Source organism: Eulemur rufifrons, chromosome 3, assembly GCF_041146395.1.
Source record: "Eulemur rufifrons isolate Redbay chromosome 3, OSU_ERuf_1, whole genome shotgun sequence".
NCBI classification, from domain to species: domain Eukaryota; kingdom Metazoa; phylum Chordata; class Mammalia; order Primates; family Lemuridae; genus Eulemur; species Eulemur rufifrons.
This window is the reverse complement of record NC_090985.1, coordinates 409,401-427,064: the sequence shown is the minus strand read 5'-3', so window position 1 is coordinate 427,064 and position 17,664 is coordinate 409,401. Positions and strand designations below refer to the sequence as shown.

The window sequence follows — 17,664 nt, the reverse complement described above, 5'->3', positions numbered from 1 at the left end:
CTTTCGTTTCCCTGTCCCCCAAGTCCCCGGCAAGCACTAATCTGCATTTCATCGCTGTGGAGTTGCCTGCTCTGGACATTTCATACAAATGGACTCATATAATATGTGGCCTTTGTGCCTGGTTTATTTCACTTAGGACGTTTTCGAGGTTCATCCGTGTTGTGATATACATCAGTACTTCATTCCTTTTTTTCCTGTATGATTCAATACACACAGCATTCACCGTTCCTAAGTGCCCACTGCAGTGGCTTGAGCCACGTGAACATCGCTGTGGAACCATCACCACCATCCGTCTCCAGAATTTCTTTCATCTTCCCCAAGTGGAACCTGTACTCGTTAAACACCCACTTCGTATTTTCTCTTCCCCCAGCCCCTGGCAACTACTCCAGCTACCTCATAAGTAGAGCACACTCTATTTGTCGTTGTGTGCCTGGGTTGTTTATCTTAGCACGATGCTGTTACGTATGTCAGAATTTCCACATTTTTAAGGCTGAATTGTAGTTCACTGTGTGGATGGCCCACGTTTTATATATCTGCTCATCTGTCAGTGGACACTTGTGTTGCTTCCACCTTTTGGTACCGTGAATAATGCTGCTCTGTCCTCATGGGGCCTCCTCCTGGGGTGTCTGTTATAACGGCACCTGTCACTGGATTTAGGGACCCCCATCTCAAGATCCTTAATTTAATTACTTCTACAAAGACCCTATTTTAAAATAAGTTCCTATTCTGAGGTTCCTGGTGGACGCGAATTTGGGGGGCGCTATCACACCAGCTCTACCAGCGGCACAAGCAGTTGCTGGGGGTGTTCACCGGAGGGCCAGGTCCCCAATTGCCCTGCTCAGCTCCCTGCCCAGGGTCCCTGTGCACAGCTGGGAGCTCAGAGGTCCCCGCAGGAGGCCGGCTCTCAAGGGTGCCCATTTCCCTGCCCTCTGCTCACACCTGAGCTGGCTGGGCCGCCCCACTCCCTGCCTGTCAGGTTCTGGACTCTGCGGCTGCCTTGCCCCTCCTGAGAGAGACACAGAGACAGGAGAGTGAGGGAGACAGACAGAGAGAGACAGAGAGCAGGGGAGACAAAGAGGCGGAGATGGACACACACGCAGAGGAAGGAGGGGGCAAGTAGGTGTGGCCACCTGGGTGGCACAGCGACACCACATAACATTTTGGGAGTGCCACCTGCCCTAAAGCTCCGTGGATGGAACTGACTCGGTTTTACCAAAGGATGGTCACGGAGCCCCACTGTCCTCCCCAACCATGTGAACCTGGTGGAAAGTCCCGGGGCCTTCCTGAACCAGCGGGATCTACACAGCCAGGTGTGGGGCAGGCCCTGGTGGGACCAAGCCTCCCAGGGAAGCCCAGAGAGGGGAGCGGGGGGACCTGTGTCCACACCTGTCCTACCCCTCTGCCCTCTGCAGCAGTGGGGTGGGGAGGGGGCAGCTCTCCCTCCTGGAAGCCTCTCTGGCTGACCAGGCCCTGCGCTACTGCTTTGGGCCAGGAGGGTGTCAGGACGCTGACTTGGCAGCGGGGTGGGTTGTGGCTGTGGGGTGAAGAAGTCTCGGGGACACAGGGCTCCTGGGCAGCTCCCTGTGCCCAATCCACAGGTATGGGACTGTGCAGGGGATAAGGGGCTTCTGCTCACCCCCCGGGCCCTGCAGGCCCCTCTCTGTCCCTCCTGCATGGTCTGACTCCCCCCTCAGCGTTCACCCCCCTCACCACCCGGGGAGCTCCGGGGTTTGAAGTTTCATTCCAGGTGGCCTGGGGCTGCTGGCAGTGGGCGGTCGGTCATGCTGGGCCTCAGCAATGCCTGGACGTTTGTTCAGCCTCTCCCTGGAGAAGCAGCACCATTCTCCCCCTCCCCCTCCGCAGAGCCAAGGCAGGACCAGCCCCGTCGGACACCACCCAGCCCACAGCACACCTGGCCCCTGGCCCTGGAGTTTGGCTGCCCGCAGCCTCGGGCCTGCTGAGCCCCTCCCGGGGACCTGGCCCAGGGCAGGCTCTGTCCTCAAGCGGCAGTGCCAGGGCCCTCTCACTGGAGCCACGTGGGGCTCGAGCAGCCGGATGCCAGAACAGGGGCCTCTCGACCTGGTTCCTGTTTTGGGCACAGAACCACGCAGCTCAGCACCTCGCCTGCCTGGTCCCAGCCCTGCCTGTGTTCCTGGGCCTCCCCAACGTGCCCCATCATTTTGTTTGGAGTGGGCAGCTGCTGGAGGTCAGGGGGCTGAGGCAATATGGCAGTGATCAACAGCTCCTACTTGTGAGCACCTTGCAAAGCACCTCAAAATCCACCAGGGACACAAAAGCCAAATTCAGGAGATTCTTGAAACACACGTGGGGGCCTCTGACCCTGGCAGGCGGGGACTTAGTGGGAATTGGCTGGCCGCAGGGCAGACAGCTGACCCTCGACATCAGAAGGCTCCGAGTACATGCAGTAGGCTCACAGCAGGCCAACAGCCCCCCACGTGCCCGGGGCTGTGAGCTGGCCCGACGCCTGCCAGCCTCAAGATGCCCAGGGCCCTGGAGAGGAAGCTACCTATGCTAGGGCGCCGGTCTGGCCAAGCAGGGTCCTGGCGGGAAGCAGCAGAGGTGTTGGGGAGCAAGAGGAAGTGGCCCCTGGGACGTTCCAAAGTCCAGCCAAGGACACCGGGAGGAGGCAGTGGGGAGCTGTGCGGGTTGCAGGCAGGGCGCCACATGGCAGAGGAAGCTGGCACAGCTGGCATCTTTCAAGCTAGATCGCAAAAGGCCACCAGCAGCGGTCGGTGGCATTGGGGACTCAGGGTCCCTGGCCTTGAGCAAGGATTCTCAGCCGGGGTGCGGTGGCTCCCCAGTGTCCCAAGCGCCCGGAGGATGGGCCCTTTGAAGCGCGGGAGCTGGGCAGCCTCTGCCGGCCAGGGCGACCATGCAGCCCACTGCCGAGTGAGTGAGGTCCGTGCCCTCGGGGCTCCAGTAGCTCCCATGAGGCCCAGGCAAGGATGAGCTGCAGCCTGAGCGGGAGGTCTGGGGAGGGTGCAGGGCGGGGCTGGGCGGGCCCGAGGGTGTGGACAGCTGGGGAAGGTCTGGTGTGTGGCAGGAACAGAAGTTCTCTAAAAAGGAGTCTGGAGGAAAGAGACTCATTCCAGAGACCCCGCCTTCCGTGTGATAGGGTGGCCGTTCCAGAGAGCACAGGGAAGGCTCAGGTCACACAGCGGAAGTTCCCGCCCAGGCTCCAGTCAAGTTCATTATACAAATGAGGGATTCACTGCTTGGTCTGATTGATCAGTGCAGCTGAGTCCTGATTGGTCAATACAGATGAGTCTGATTGTTCAATGCAGCTGAGTCTGATTGGTCACTGTGGCTTACTTCTAATTGCTCAATGCAGCTGAGTCTGATTGGTTACTGTGGCTTACTTCTAATTGTTCAATGCAGCTGAGTCTGATTGGTCACTGTGGCTTACTTCTAATTGCTCAATGCAGCTGAGTCTGATTGGTTAATGTGACTGAGTCCTCATTGGTCAATGAGCTGAGTCGGGTTGGACGGTGAGGCTGAGTCCTGATTGGCCAGTGCAGCTGAGTTTGATTGGTCAGTGATGCTGAGTCCTGATTGGTCAGTGTGGCTAGGTCTGATTGGACAATTTGGCTTAGTCCTGATTGGTCAACTTGGCTGAGTCTGCTCCGTCAATGTGGCTGCGTCTTATTGGTCAGTGCAGCTGAATACTGATTGGTCAATTTGGCTGAATCTCATTGGTCAGTGTGGCCAAGTCCAGATTAGTCAGTGTGGCTGAATCTGATTGGTCACTGTGGCTGAGTCCTGATTAGTGAGTGTGGCTGAATCTGACTGGTCAGTGCGGCTCAGTCCTGATTAGTCAGTGTGGCTGAATCTGATTGGTCAGTGCGGCTGAGTCCTGATTGGTCAACGTGGCTGAGTCTGATTGCTCGATGCGGCTGAGTCTGATTAGTCAGTATGCCCGAATCTGATTGGTCAGTGCGGCTGAGTCCGGATTGGTCGACATGCATGAGTCTGATTGCTCAATGAGGCTGAATCTGATTGGTCAGTGTGGCTACGTACTGATTGGTCAGTGTAGCTGAATGTGATTGGTCAGTGCAGCTGATTCCTCATTGGTCAGTGTAGCTGAGTCGGATTGGTCAAGCTGGATGAGTCCTGATTGGTCAATTTGGCTGAGTCTGCTTCGTCAGTGTGCCTGCGTCTGAATGGTCAGTGCGGCTGAGTCCTAATTGGTTAATGTGGCTGAGTCTCATTGGTCAGTGTGGCTGAATCCTGATAGGTCAGTGTGGCTGAATCTGATTGGTCAGTGCTGCTGAGTCCTGATTGGTCAACGTGGCTGAGTCTCATTGGACAGTGAGGCTTAGTCCTGATTGGTGAGTGTGGCTGAATGTGATTGGGTAGTGTGGCTGAGTCCTAATTTGTTAATGTGGCTGAATCTGATTGGTCAGTGTGGCTGAGTCCTAACTAATCAGTGTGGCTGAACCTGATTGGTCAGTGCTGCTGAGTCCTGATTGGCCAACGTGGATGAGGCTGATTGCTCAATGCGGCTCAGTCTGATTGGTCAGTGTGGCTGAATGTGATTGGGTAGTGTGGCTGAGTCCTTATTAGTCAGTGTGGCTGAGTATGATTGGGCAATTTGGCTGAATTCTGACTGGTTAATTTGGCTGAGTCTGCTTCGAAAGTGTGGCTACGTCTGATTTGTCAGTGTGGCTGAGTCCTGACTAGTCAGTGTGGCGGAATCTGATTTGTCAGTGCTGCTGAGTCCTGATTGGTCAACGTGGCTGAATCTGATTTGTCAATTTGTCTGAGTCTGAATGGTCAGTGAGGCTGAGACCTGATTGGTCCGTGTGGCTGAATCTGATTGGTCAGTGCAGCTGATTCCTTATTGGTAAGTGTATCTGAGTCGGATTAGTTAGTGTGGCTGAGTCCTGACTAGTCAGTGTGGCTGAATCTGATTGGTGAGTGCGGCTGAATCTGATTGGTCTGTGCGGCTGATTCCTCATTGGTCAGTGTAGCTGGGTCTGATTGGACAATTTGACTGAGTCTGCTTCCTAAGTGTGGCTGCGTCTGATTGGTCAGTGTGGCTGAGTCCTGATAGGTCAACGTCACTGAGACTGATTGTGTAATGCGACTAAGTCCTGTTTGGTCAGTGTGCCTGCGTCTGATTGGACAACTTGGCTGATTCCTGAATGGTCAATTTGGCTGAGTCTGATTCATCAGTGTGGCTGCATCTGTTTGGTCACTGAGGCTGAATCCTGATTGGTCAATTTGACTGAATCTGATTGGTCAGTGTACTGAGTCCTGATTGGTCAATGTGGCTCAGTCTGATTGGTCAGTGTGGCTGAGTCCTAATTAGTCAGTGTGGCTGAATCTGATTTGTCATTGTGGCTGAGTCCTCATGAGTCAGTGTGGCTGAATCTGATTGGTCAGTGTGGCTGAGTCCTCATGAGTCAGTGTGGCTGAATCTGATTGGTCAGTGTGGCTGAGTCCTTATTGGTCAACGTGGCTGTGTCTGATTGCTCAATGCGATTGAGTCTGATTGGTCGGTGAGGTTGAGGCCTGATTGGTCAATGTGGCTGAGTCTGATTGGACATTTTGGCTGAGTCCTGATTGGTCAATTTGGCTGAGTCTGATTTGTCAGTGTGGCTGCGCCTGAGTGGTCATTGTGGCTGAATCCTGATTGGTCAATGTGGCTGAATCCTGATTAGTCAGTGTGGCTGAATCTGATTGGTCAATATAGCTGAGTCCTTATTGGTCAACGTGGCTGAATCCTGTTTGGTCAATGCAGCTGAGTCTGATTGGTCAGTGTGGCTGAGTCTCATTGGTCAGTGCTGCTGAGCTCCAGAAGTGCTAAAGCTGATCCGAGGCTCAGGTGTCTGGGGAACTGCAGTGCGGTGCGGGCGCGGTGCGGGCGTGGCCTCCAGTCAGCAAATGACCTCTGGGCTCCATGTTAAAATCAGACCCTGCGGCTGCTCGGGTCTGTCTTGAAGGATGGGCTTTCAGGTACAAATTTGTCCGCATTCTGCCTCTGAGCCGACCCGTCCTGGGCAGCGGCTGCAGCCGGCCCGGTACCCCTAGTCCATGCGGGACCCCAGCGGCAGTGGAGGGGCCGGGCAGCGCCACCAGCCCTGTGCCTGGGAAACGCCCAAGCGCCTGTGAAATACGGATCGGTTCTGGGTCGCGTCGGCTGCGGGTCCAGCTTCGGAGAGTCGGCTGGCGCAGTTCGGGGCCTCCCGCAGACGCCTGTGAGAACGGCTGAGGCAGGGTGGGGAGGACGCTGAGCCCAGTCCGGATGCGAGGAGACTCATTAGGGCCCGAGGGGTGGGGCGCGGACGGGATCTGGAAACGGCTGAGAGCGGGAAATTGAGTCCAGTGCGTCGGGCTGGGCCCGGGAGGCTTTCTGAAGACGCGTCTGTCAGAGCTTCGCTGCCGCAAGAGCTTAGGTTTCTCACGCGACCCAGGTGCGGCGGGAGTGTGGGCAGCGGCAGCGACGCCACCTGCGCGGCGGGGCTGGTCTAACGCTCGCAGCGGCTGGGCTGCGACGACCCGCGAGGGCGTCTGGGGACCCCGCTGCACCCTGGTGGCTTCGGCAGCTCTGTTCACAGCATGGGAAAGCTTTCTGACCACACGGTCATCCCAAGCAGAACCTCGTCCAACGCAGGACCGCAGAAACCTTCCCCATCTCGTTCCTTCACTGGGGTCGACTCCTGGGGTGAATCGCGTCCTCGGGAGTGTACACAACTGTCATCTTCACAACCTGAGGGTTTTCCTCGGTGTTGGATTGTGCCCAGACTCCCACGTGGCTCTTACGGAGCAGGGTGGGTAGTGGTGGTGAGGCTAACTGACTGGATGGGAATTTGGGTAAAAGCCGTTGTGTGGCAAAGTCTCCTGGTGAAAATAACTCAAGCGTTATTTCCCCTAGTTGGGAGAAGGACGTATGGGCCTGGTATGTTTTTAAGAAGTCCCTGTCCAGGAGATGTATGGGGGCTGACGGGACAAGCAAAAGGCCACGGCTGTCACGAGGGGTCCTCGTTGGAGGATAGGTAGAGATTTAGGAACTGTCATAGATTCGTTGGCCACTGCAACCATCTAGATGAATTCAGAACCCCAGGGAGGGCACAGAGACAGTGTGCCGGGGCTAAGGATAGACAGCGTAGCCCCAGTGTCACCCACATCTCCAGTCTTAATATCTAACTCCTCTCCAATCTTAATATTTAATTCTCTTAGTTGGTTAATCTGGATAGGGGTCGTGTTCCATGAATGGCCCTGGAGTATCCCTGCTTTGCTGGTGGGCGAGATCCCGGGGACTTTAGCAGGATTTAGTTGCAGTCAAATATTGGAGGAAATCAGGGGATTTAGGATCCATTCCAGGCTACAGGTAGATAACAAGGACTTGAACTCAGTGCACAGGGCTTCAATCTACTAGCAGGTGTGCTTCAGTTTTCCTTAGAAGCATGATTTTCTCTGTCCACGTTGATCATATAGGAATCTCGGATTTTAGAACTTCTTGAGAGGAGGAAGCCAAACCAAGGCAGGCTTTAGGTTTTACTTAAGGTCTTAAGGTTCTCGGACTTATAGTCTCTTTACTTATATTCTGAAGGTTCTCGGACTTATAGTCTCTTATAGTTCTCTTTACTTATAATCTTAAGGTTCTGTCACTGCCAGGAAGTGACAAATTTTTACTCATTCACTGTAAGGCTGGGAACACTGGCATTTTATGCATATTCTTAAATATGACACTTCAGTCAAATCCTTGGCAATATGGCCAGTGTTTCCAATTGTATCCTGCTTGTAAAGAGACAGCATATTTTTATTGAACTTATATAAATAAAGATAAGGATATTCACAAATACTTCCAGAATTTTGAAGGAATCGAGTAGGGAGAAAAAGCAAATGCTTTCATCATTGTTCACAAAAGGATACTTTACGAAATTGTTGCAAACTATACAGAGCTTATGAAAGAAAATTTCCTTGACTCTGGAAAACATTTAGGTAAAGAACCAACATTTTAAATAAAGGCATAAAAGCAGTATTGTTATCAATTACTTAGTTTCATGTAATCAAGATTGTTTTTCTCAATCTTGATTAACAAGTTTGGACTATAGCTGATTGAAAATGCTTCCATCAAAGAATTTAAAATAATAATTGTGGAAACCCAGAACAGCCACGGTCAAAAGTCTGATGAGAGTTTACAATTGGCAAGAAAATATAGGTATTTCTGTGGCATATGACAGTTTAACATAGTAATCATAATGACTGATAGCACATAACACAACACATTAGAATTTTCAGAATCACATATTTTTGGAATACATTTTAATAACACATTTACACAAATATGACCAAGTTAAATATCATTTCTTATTTGGCAATGCTTCCTATATGATTTACCAAATTAGCCTAATAGTTTAATATCTCCACAAGAAGAGATATACATTCTTTGATGCTCTCCTGGGGTCCAACTGGAAAATCCCAAAGTTAATTTTAGGTCAAAAAGATTTAATTTAGGATTTTGATCCCAGGAAAACCTGCCAAAGATGTTAAAAGGTTTGAGGTACTTCACTAAACAGAGTCATGGGTCACTAACAGACTCAGATAACTTTTGTTTCTTTGAAATAAGAAGTCAAAAGTATATGACTCTAAACTCTTATTCAATTAATGTTCAATTGCTGTTTTAGAATTATCTTATTTGGATAATATCTATATATTCAATGAATATTCATCATTTAATTTCACTTAGTAAAACTCTAAGGGTATATTTACTTAAAATATTTGAGAAACCTCCCCAAGGAAACATATTACAAAATATAACCATATCAAAAATTTATTTACAAACTTTTTTGCTAGCCACATCTACCCAATTTATTCATTCTTAACAATTATGCCTGGAAAATTTCATGAGACATCAGACAAATATAGCCATCATCCCAGGCTAAATTTTCATGCCAAGAAAGCATCATAAAAGTAACAACTTTAAAGTTAAATATATGCATATCTAGCGGAAGACCTAGCCATTCCCATCAAACCAATATTAGACCAGTCTCATCTGCCAAAAGATTACTAAGTCCTGTGCATTTGAAAAGCATCTGGGCTTATTTGCATAATTTACGAATACTCATTTATTTATAAGCCAATTTGGCACTATAGATGATATACAAACAGACCTTTGTAGACAGTCCTGTGTGTTGAAGCTGTCATTTCTCCCCATACAATTATCTTGATATCCTTGTTTAAAATTGATTGACCATAAATGAAAGGTTTAAGTCTGGACTTCTATTCTGTTCCACTTGTCTGTAGGTCCATCTTTATGTCAGCATCACACTGTCTTTATTGCCATAGCTTTGTAGCAAAATTGGATGTCTGGTTGTGTAAGTTCTTCAATTTTGTTCTTTTTTTCAAAATTGTTTCGGCTGGTATATTGTCTAGATGCTCTGAATTTCCATACACATGTTAGGGTCAGCTTGTCATTTCCACTAAAAAAAGGCGCTGCCAGGGTTCAGTAAGGATCCTGGTTAGTATGTAGATCAGTTTAGGGGAAAACTGCTCCTTAATAATATTTTTTTGCAATCTGTGAATACTGTATATCTTTCCATTTAATAGACTGTCTTCAAATTCTCTTAGCCATGGTTTACAGCTTTCAGGGTATATATTTCCACCAATTCTGTTAAAATTATTCTTTTGGTAATATTGTGAATAGAATAGCTTTCAAATAGAACTTAGATTTTTCATTGCCAGTGTACAGAAATGACTAAGGGTTGTATCATGATATTATGCCCTGCACCTTGTTAAGCTAATTTGTTATTTCAAGTAGTTTTCAAATTTATTTTTCAGGATTTTATTGCCTGAAAATAAACATAGTTTTGCTTTGTGTTCTGTATGCCTTCATTTTTCCTGCTCTGTTGTGCTGGCTGGAATGTTAGTGCAACATCAAAAGTGATGGGAGGGCACACTCTCCCCAGTCCCAGGAGAAGTGTTCAGTCTTCCCTGTGAGCACACAGCAAACTGCTGTAGCCACACACGTAACCTCACACACCACACACACCACACAGACACACACGCAGGCTCACACAGAGACAGGTGCACACACATCACAGAGTCCTAGGGCCATACCAGGAGGGAAGCAAAGGACAGTGGCTGTGGGGTCCCCAGCCCTTGACAGACTTGAGGCCGAGGAACAGCAGTACCTGGTGAAGTCCTTCCTCCACGTGCACTGCTGGTCTCCAATTGCTTTTTTCTGCTGTTCTGGGTGATAGAGTCGAATGTGCTCAACTTCCTGGATATGATACAGGGCAGGGTCATCTACCGTGTGTACAGCACCCACACGACAGCTCAGCTCTGCCCGCCATGTGGCCCCGTGAGGCCCCTCGAGGCCAGGACAGGGTGCAAGTGCCTTGTGGTCCCTGCTGGCTGCGATCTGAGTAGGCAAGTGGGCACACGGGTGGCCTGGGGCAGGGGCTCTTCTGTGCCTGCCACCCCACGCAGGGCCACGCCTGACGGGCATTGCCAGTGTGGGGGGCAGCACTGGAGGGCAGCTTCGGAAGGCCCCCTCTGTCTGAGGGTCCGGGCAGCCGGTGGGGGGTCCTCACGTCTGGACACTCCGTGCTGTGCACCGGGGATGCGCGGACAGAGGAGTGTGGGTGGGGCTGGCTGCACAGGTGCCGCCACCAGCCTGAGGCCACACCGCTGGGTCCTCGGGTCACACACCCCTGCCGGTGCTCGTGCACTCGGCCTTGCAAAGTGACCCCTCCCTAAGGCACTTTGTGTTCTCTCCCCAGGACCTCAGCCTTTCAGACGGGGCAGCCCAAAGAGCAGACTTGACCAACTTCTGCACAGGACCCCGGCGACTCGCCACCGTCACCAGCAGCCCACTCTCCAACAGGACGCCCGCAGACCCCATGCCTTCCAGCCCCACGATTCGTGGCCCGCTGCAGATGCCCTCGCCCTCCCCTCCCGGCTCCGGCTGACATCACTCGCATCAAAGCTTCCTTCCCCCCCCCAGCAGTGCTCCTGGCCCCACTCTTCGGCTCTCTGTGTGGACAGCACAGGCCAGGCCGACCCCCTGGGTTTGGTGGCAGAGCAGACGCAGGCCCGTGAGGTGAGTCTGGACCCTGGAAAGTGCCGTCAGCTCGGTCTCTGCGTCCCGCGGGGGCAGAAGAACCCCAGGGCGTGAGACGTGTTTATCAATAAAGGAGCAATATTGGTAAAAATGGGCCTGTGCCTATTGCAGCCATGTGCTTCCTTGGACAAGCCAAACTTTTCCTTTTTCTTCCCCTAAACACCAACGAACGTGAGAACAGATGGTTTATAATTTTTTGTAGATAGTGAAGAGGGCCAGCCACGGAAGCCTATTTGCAGCTCAGGGAGCAGATGGAGGTGGCCCTGGGCTGCCCCGGCCCGGCCAGCAGCTCAGCCTGGGCCTGGAGGGTTTCTGCAAAGGTTCTTGGGCCTCACTTGTCTGTCTTGATTAACTCCCGGGCTCTCATTTCTTCCACAGCCCCTCAGAACCTGTGTCATGGCTTGAGCATGTAAACTTGCACTTGTACCATCAAACCCAGATGGTGAGCACGCCCTGGAACCTCCTGGATGCTGTGCTCTGCCTGGTAAGTTCCATGTGAAACATTTAACACCTGACTGCCACACTAAAAAAAAAATTTCCCTGGGGCCATGGTGTTTCATTAAAACTAAATGATCCATTCTAATTTGTTATTTTTTATTGTTTTCTGTGCATGGGTTATGTGCAACTCAACCCACATTTTTTGAATTAAATTGTCAGTATTAGTTTCTGGGAATGCGGGGCAGGGCGGGGTCCTCGCGGCAGCGGACACCTCGGGCAGCACTTGTGGGTCCCCATCGCTCACGCAGGGGCGGCCATAGGGATGCAGGGGTGGACTCAGCCAGCACGTCCCCCCGCGCGTGTCCGGACCAGCGCACCAGGATGGGGGCGGGGTAAGCGCCACCCGCGTGCTCAGAGGGCCCGGCGGGGTCAAAGCCGGGGCGCTGCTGGGCGCCCAGCTTGGCGGGAGGCTGCTCTCTCTCCCCGCACACGGAGTGTCAGGTGCTTGTCTGTGGAACGGACCCTCGCAGTGTCTGCTTCCCTGCAGCAGCGGGTCCAGGGACCACCTCTTCCTTGCTGTGTGAGTCCCAGGGGCCCCTTCTGCTGGGATCCCGCTGGCCCGGCCCTGGCTCCCTGCCGGCGGCATCGGGTTTTGGACCCACCCAGGGCAGCGAGTCTGGCTGGGCCCCCGCCAACTGCCAGGTGGGGTGAGGGCCCGGACTTCCCGGGAGCTCACGCGCCCCCCTCCCCACCCCAGCCTGTCCCCGCACCCCCTGCTCCCGGGGGCCCAGCGTGGGAAGGCTGAGGGGGACCGTCTGGCCCCTGCCCAGCCCACCCGGGAGCTCCCACCCAAGGCACCTCCCACCTCCTCCAGGGAGCCTTCCTGGCCGCCTTAGCTGTTAGAGTCCCGCCAAGAAGGTGAATATTTTGAAATGAGCGCTGGCTGATGCTGGGTGCGGTCATATTTGTGGGGTTTCCCAGTCTCTTTCAAGCTTCTCACTGGGATCGCGTAGCGGTGGGAGAGGGCCATGCCCCGCACAGAGGGGGCGTGAGCGTGGCCGGCTTTGAGGCGAGCTTAGAAGTGGGGGCGCCGGCTCCACAGAGGGGCTGCCGTTGGCCTCGCGGACAGCACATTTCCCAGGCACCGCCTAGCACCTCGTTTAGGCCAGAGCCATCTTGGGGAGCCAAAGGCACCACCTGGAAGACTGTCAGGCTATTACCTACCACAGAGGGAAGGGCGCCATCATGGGGTCCCCCGAGGGCACCCCAAGAGGGACTGACACCCGTGTGTGGTGTTCCTGGCCAAGATGCAAGCCTGACGCCCCTCGGGCAAATGCCGGACACATCCCTGGACTGTTCCGGAACACAGGAGTGGCCGCAACAGAGAAGGCAGGGCCCGGTCTAGACTGGAAGAACCTGCGGACTCACGGCCCCGACAGAGGCCGGTCCTGGCCCGGTAGACGGGTGTTGGGGGGGCGGGAGCCGGTCTGGCAACAGTCCCGGGTCCCCCCGCGGTCGGAGGGAGCGAGCGCCGTGAGCAGCTCTCTGTCCCCAGCAGACCTGGCTGAGTGTGAGGAGCAGAGTGTCCCAGCGTCTGTGACGGACCCGCACGTGGGTCCCAGCGTCAGCTGCGTGCGGCAGACGGGACGTGCCGTGGGCACCCGGGGAGGCCCCCAGCCCCGGGCTCAGAATCGACCCCGCTGGGAACAGGGCCTTGCGGACTGCGCTGGTTCAGAGCAGGTCACACGGAGTAGGTGGGCCCTAATCCAGTGTGACTGGTGTCCCGTAGAAAGGGGACATTTGTGCAGAGTCACACGTGTGAAGACGAAGGCAGAGACTGGGGTGACGCTTCCACAAGACCATGAACGCCAAAGGCTGACGGCGAACCCAGCACCGGGAGAGGCCTGGGGCAGCCCGGCCCCCAGAGCCTCGGGAGGACAGACCTGCCGACACCGCGGCCGCGGACACGCTGCTGCCCACTGACACTGAGAGTCACGTGCCGGTGTTACCAAGCAGGTTCCGGGTGAAGGATGCCCACGGTCGTGTCAACTTTTCCCTGTGATCGTTTTCAAAACAGTAGGTTGAAAACAATAAAAAAGTCTGACTTTAACACTCGTGTGCTGGGCTGTGCTGGGCGGTGTCCGCAAATGATCCGGTCTGACTCTGGGGCCCTGCCAGGCCAGGGTCACTGTCCCCAAAGCCAGCGAGGAGACAGCACAGAGGTGGCCACAGGTCACCAAGCTGAGGGAGCAGCCGCAGCCTGAGCTCAGGGTGGCCGTACTCTTGTTCACCCTCACGCACGAGGACAGGCCCCGGCAAACTCTGGGGTTTGGGACGTCCCCGCAAACACCAGTGACAAGCGCACTCTAAGGAGCGGTTGCCCGTGGGAAGGACAAAGGAATAAACACAGTGAACAAATTCGGAAGGAAAAAGGCCGTGTCACAGAACAAAGATCCCCGCGGCCAGGGCAGGCCAAGTCTGGGACCGGACGGACAGGGCCCCAGCAACACACGCCGCACCCTGCTGAACTGCTGTGTGCCGACTGGTGCCCGTGGGGAAACCGAGGCATACTGCGTTGGAGCATCCGGCAGGGACAAGTGGCAGCGGGAGAGTCTGGCTGCAGCATCGGGCACCCACCGTCCCGGCCGGCAGCCCCAGGGGCACGTTCCCCGCCCACGAGGGCAGGCTGGGGGGCAGGTGAGCAGTCTTTACTCGTGGTTACACTTTTGCTACATTAGGAAAATGCCCCCAGCTCATCTAACCTTTGGTGTCACAAAGCCAAGCTCAGTCCCCATGTGGGGCAGGTCCCATGCACAGGAAAACACAAGTGAGGACAGTGGGCAGAACTGTGACACGGAGCCGCAGGGCCCAAGGTGTGGGGCTCTGGCCAGCCCGACCCCCTGTCCCACAGAGGAGGACACCAGCTCGCCCCATCCCACGGGACGCTGAGGACCAACTGAGACAGGACAGAGGTCCTGCCTGCCCCAGAGCAAAGAGAAGACCCTTGTCAGGTGAGGATTTGGAGCCCAGAGAGGGCACTTCACCTTCACAAAGCCACACAGCACTGCCAGGCAAGTGGCTATGCTGGGCTGTCCCGGGTGCTGGCCCCAGAGCCCTCCTCACCTGTCAGGGACCAAGGCGGGAGGTCCCTCCAGAGCCCTGATCTGACCCCAACCCCTGACTCCTGACCCCACGTACCTAGGAGCCATCCTGGTCACCAGCCCAGCTGCAGCAAGGCCCACACGACGGGCCAGGGAGCCTGTGGGGTCCACACGCCTGGAGCGCCAGCCTGCGCCTGCCACGCTGCTGCCCTCACCTCCTGGGCTGCTCAGGCAGATGTGGCCGCGTAAAGGAAACTGTCCCAGGTCCCCAGGTTGTGATGGAGGGTGGGCACCCGCCCCTCACCCCACCCCCTCTTCCTCCGGCTCCCCGTGGGTGGGCGGAGGGCACAGGGCTGGGGGCGGGCTGGGGGCGGGCTGGGGGAGGGGAGGGAGACCAGTGGACAGGGAGGGAGACAGGGGCGTGGGCCCTCAGGTGGGCCTCTGGGGGGACCCACCAGACAGGTGGGCTTAGTGGGGGGTGGGGGGACCCGGCAGTGCCCCCTGCTGGCCAGACGGGTCGGGCGGCAGAGGCAGGCCTCTCCTTGCTGGGCTCTCCGGAGGTGGGTCACCAGCCGGCTGGGCTGGGGACGCCCCAGACCCGCAGGTCCCTGACAGCCCCCCAGGCCTCCTGCAGGAGGGCTGTGGCGTCTGTGGCCCTCCGAGGACCAGGTCCAGCAATGCCACTGCCTGTGCAGGAGGGGCCGGGTGAAATCGCACCTCGACACAGGTCAGCAGCACAGGGCGGACTTATGACAGTCCTCAGCCTGGTTGTGACGTTGTCCTGCAGTGTTGCAAACTGCTGTCACTGGGAGACACGGATGGCGCGTGCGAGGGGAGAGCTGTGTAATTTCCGGTAAGTACATCTACAGCCACCTCACTGCAAACAGCACAACACTGGATCACAGCATAAGCAGCCCTTCCCTGCGGTGCAGACCCAGCCCCAGGCCGGCCGCTGGGAGGAAGGAGGGGCAGGGGGAGAGCAGGGTCCCGCAGCCCCCCTGGGACGGCTGCCACCCCCTCATGGCCGGTGAGGAAGGAGCCAGGCAGGGCGGGAGCCCCACGGCCGAGGTGCCCCCACCCCGTGCAGCCCCTTCATTTCCTCCTGGGGGTGGAAGATGGGAGGGGGACACCTGAGGCCCCGCTTGTTGAAGGATAGAGAGTGTGTGTTGCAGGTGTGTGTGTAGTGGGGATTGTGTGTGCATGTTGGGGGTTGTGTGTGTTGGGGATTGTGTGTGTGTGTGTGATGTGGGCTGTGCATGTGTTGTGGGCTGTGCGTGTGTGTTGGGGGTTGTGTGTGTTGGGGATTGTGTGTGTGTGTGTGTTGTGGGCTGTGCGTGTGTGTTGGGGGTTGTGTGTGTGTGCTGGGGGTTGTGTGTGTGTGCTGGGGATTGTGTGTGTTGGGGGTTGTGTGTGTTGGGGGTTGTGTATGTGTGTGTGTTGTGGGCTGTGCATGTGTGTTGTGCAGAAGGATCATCTGGAAACCGCTGCCGCAGCGCAGGGCAGCGCAGGCGGAGGGCACCAGCGACGTCCGCCGAGGCCGCCCTGGGCGAGGGCTTGGTGGCCAGCAGGCAGCAGCCCGGTTCTCAGCTGCTTCTGACGTTGAGCGGGAAATGGTTAATTGTGTTTGCAAATAAAAACTTTCTGTTCTGTCCTGTTTTTGAAACATTTTCCAGAAGTCAAAATAGAACGCTTGATTTATCTGCCCAGTTTAAGAACAAAATGTTTAAGAACCGAATGAGATAGTTCCACAATTTATCATACACAAGAATAAAGCTAGACGGGCTGTGTGTTAAGGTGCGGTGTCACAGGTGATTGCTACCCTCCCCGGTATTTTGTAAACTTTCTAGAATGTGGTTACTAGTTTAACTGTGAGTATTTTAAATCTCCCAATGTGTGTGCGTGTTTGTGTGTGTAGGTGTGTGCAGGTGTATGTGTTCATGTGTATTGCGTGTGTTGTGTGTAGTGTGTTTTCGTGTGGTATGTGTGCATAGTGTGTACAGTGTGTTTGTATGTTGTGTGTAGCTGTGTATCTGTGGTCATGTGTACAGTGTGTGTTGTGTACAGTGTGTGTTGTGTGTAGTGTGTGTGCTTGTATGTTGTGTGTACCTGTGGTCACGTGTACAGTGTGTGTGGTGTGTGTGGCACTTTCCTGCCCTCTCACCCCACCGCCATGAGCGTCACTCAGTCTCCTGCTGGTGACCCAGGTGGCCGAGGTGCATCCCTGCCTGAGCTCTGACATGCAGCCGTGCCCTGCGAATGCAGAATGCCCCCCAAAAGGCCGCCGTCCCCACCCGGACATGCAGAAGGGCCCCTGTCCTGTTGCTTCTGGGGAGGCCTCCCCAGCTCCCAGGGCCACAGGCTCGGCTGGATGCAGGGGAAGGGTCCCCGGGTGCAGAGCTGGCTGGACAGAAGCTGCTCCCCAGCTGTGGGCTCTGGGACCCCCCTGCCCGGGGCAGCCGGCGGCAGCAGCCACACAGCACGCTGGACTGAGAACATGCACCTGCCCACGGTGGGCCACCGGCCTGGGCCCAGGCAAGGTGGCCCGGGTGTTCCTGCAGCTGCACCCCTCTGCTGAGGTTCGCGGAGCAAGGGCTCGGTGCACGCTGAACTGCCATCATGCCCCTGGCCTCAACCCTCCCTTGCTGTGCTGCCTCGCCACACACAGGCTCAGGGGGACGGGCCCCTGCAGGGACTGGCCGGACACAGCTCACTGCGGCCCAGTAGGGAGGGCTGACCCGCCTGCCTGCAGCACCCAAACCCGGAGGAGCGGGCGGAGCTCTGGTGGGTGAGGTTCCCTGTCTTCTCTGGGTCTGCGGTCCCCAGTGCCCGGGCTGTGGACTGGCACTGGGCCATGCCTGTCAGGGACTGGGCCTGGAGCTCCGCTGCCGCCCACCCGCCCTCACCCCCGTCCGTCGAAAAATTGTCTTCCATGAAACTGGGTCTCTGGTGCCAAAAAGGTTGGGGACCACTGCCCTAGGTGATCCAATTTTTATAATAATTTGTGAAGCTGCGCATTCATGGTTTAGGCATTTT

General features: G+C 55.2%; 1 protein-coding gene across 1 annotated transcript in view; it reads right to left on the bottom strand.

Annotated features, from left to right (window-relative positions):
* LOC138381889 (programmed cell death protein 1-like) overlaps window positions 1–17,484 on the bottom strand; it is a 49,345-nt gene extending 31,861 nt beyond the window's left edge. Inside the window, 4 exon segments of the mRNA XM_069466504.1 lie at window positions 14,729–14,854; window positions 14,936–15,006; window positions 15,201–15,318; window positions 17,343–17,484. Coding sequence (XP_069322605.1) covers window positions 14,729–14,854; window positions 14,936–15,006; window positions 15,201–15,318; window positions 17,343–17,484 — 457 coding nt within the window.
* Between the last annotated feature and the right edge of the window lie 180 nt (window positions 17,485–17,664).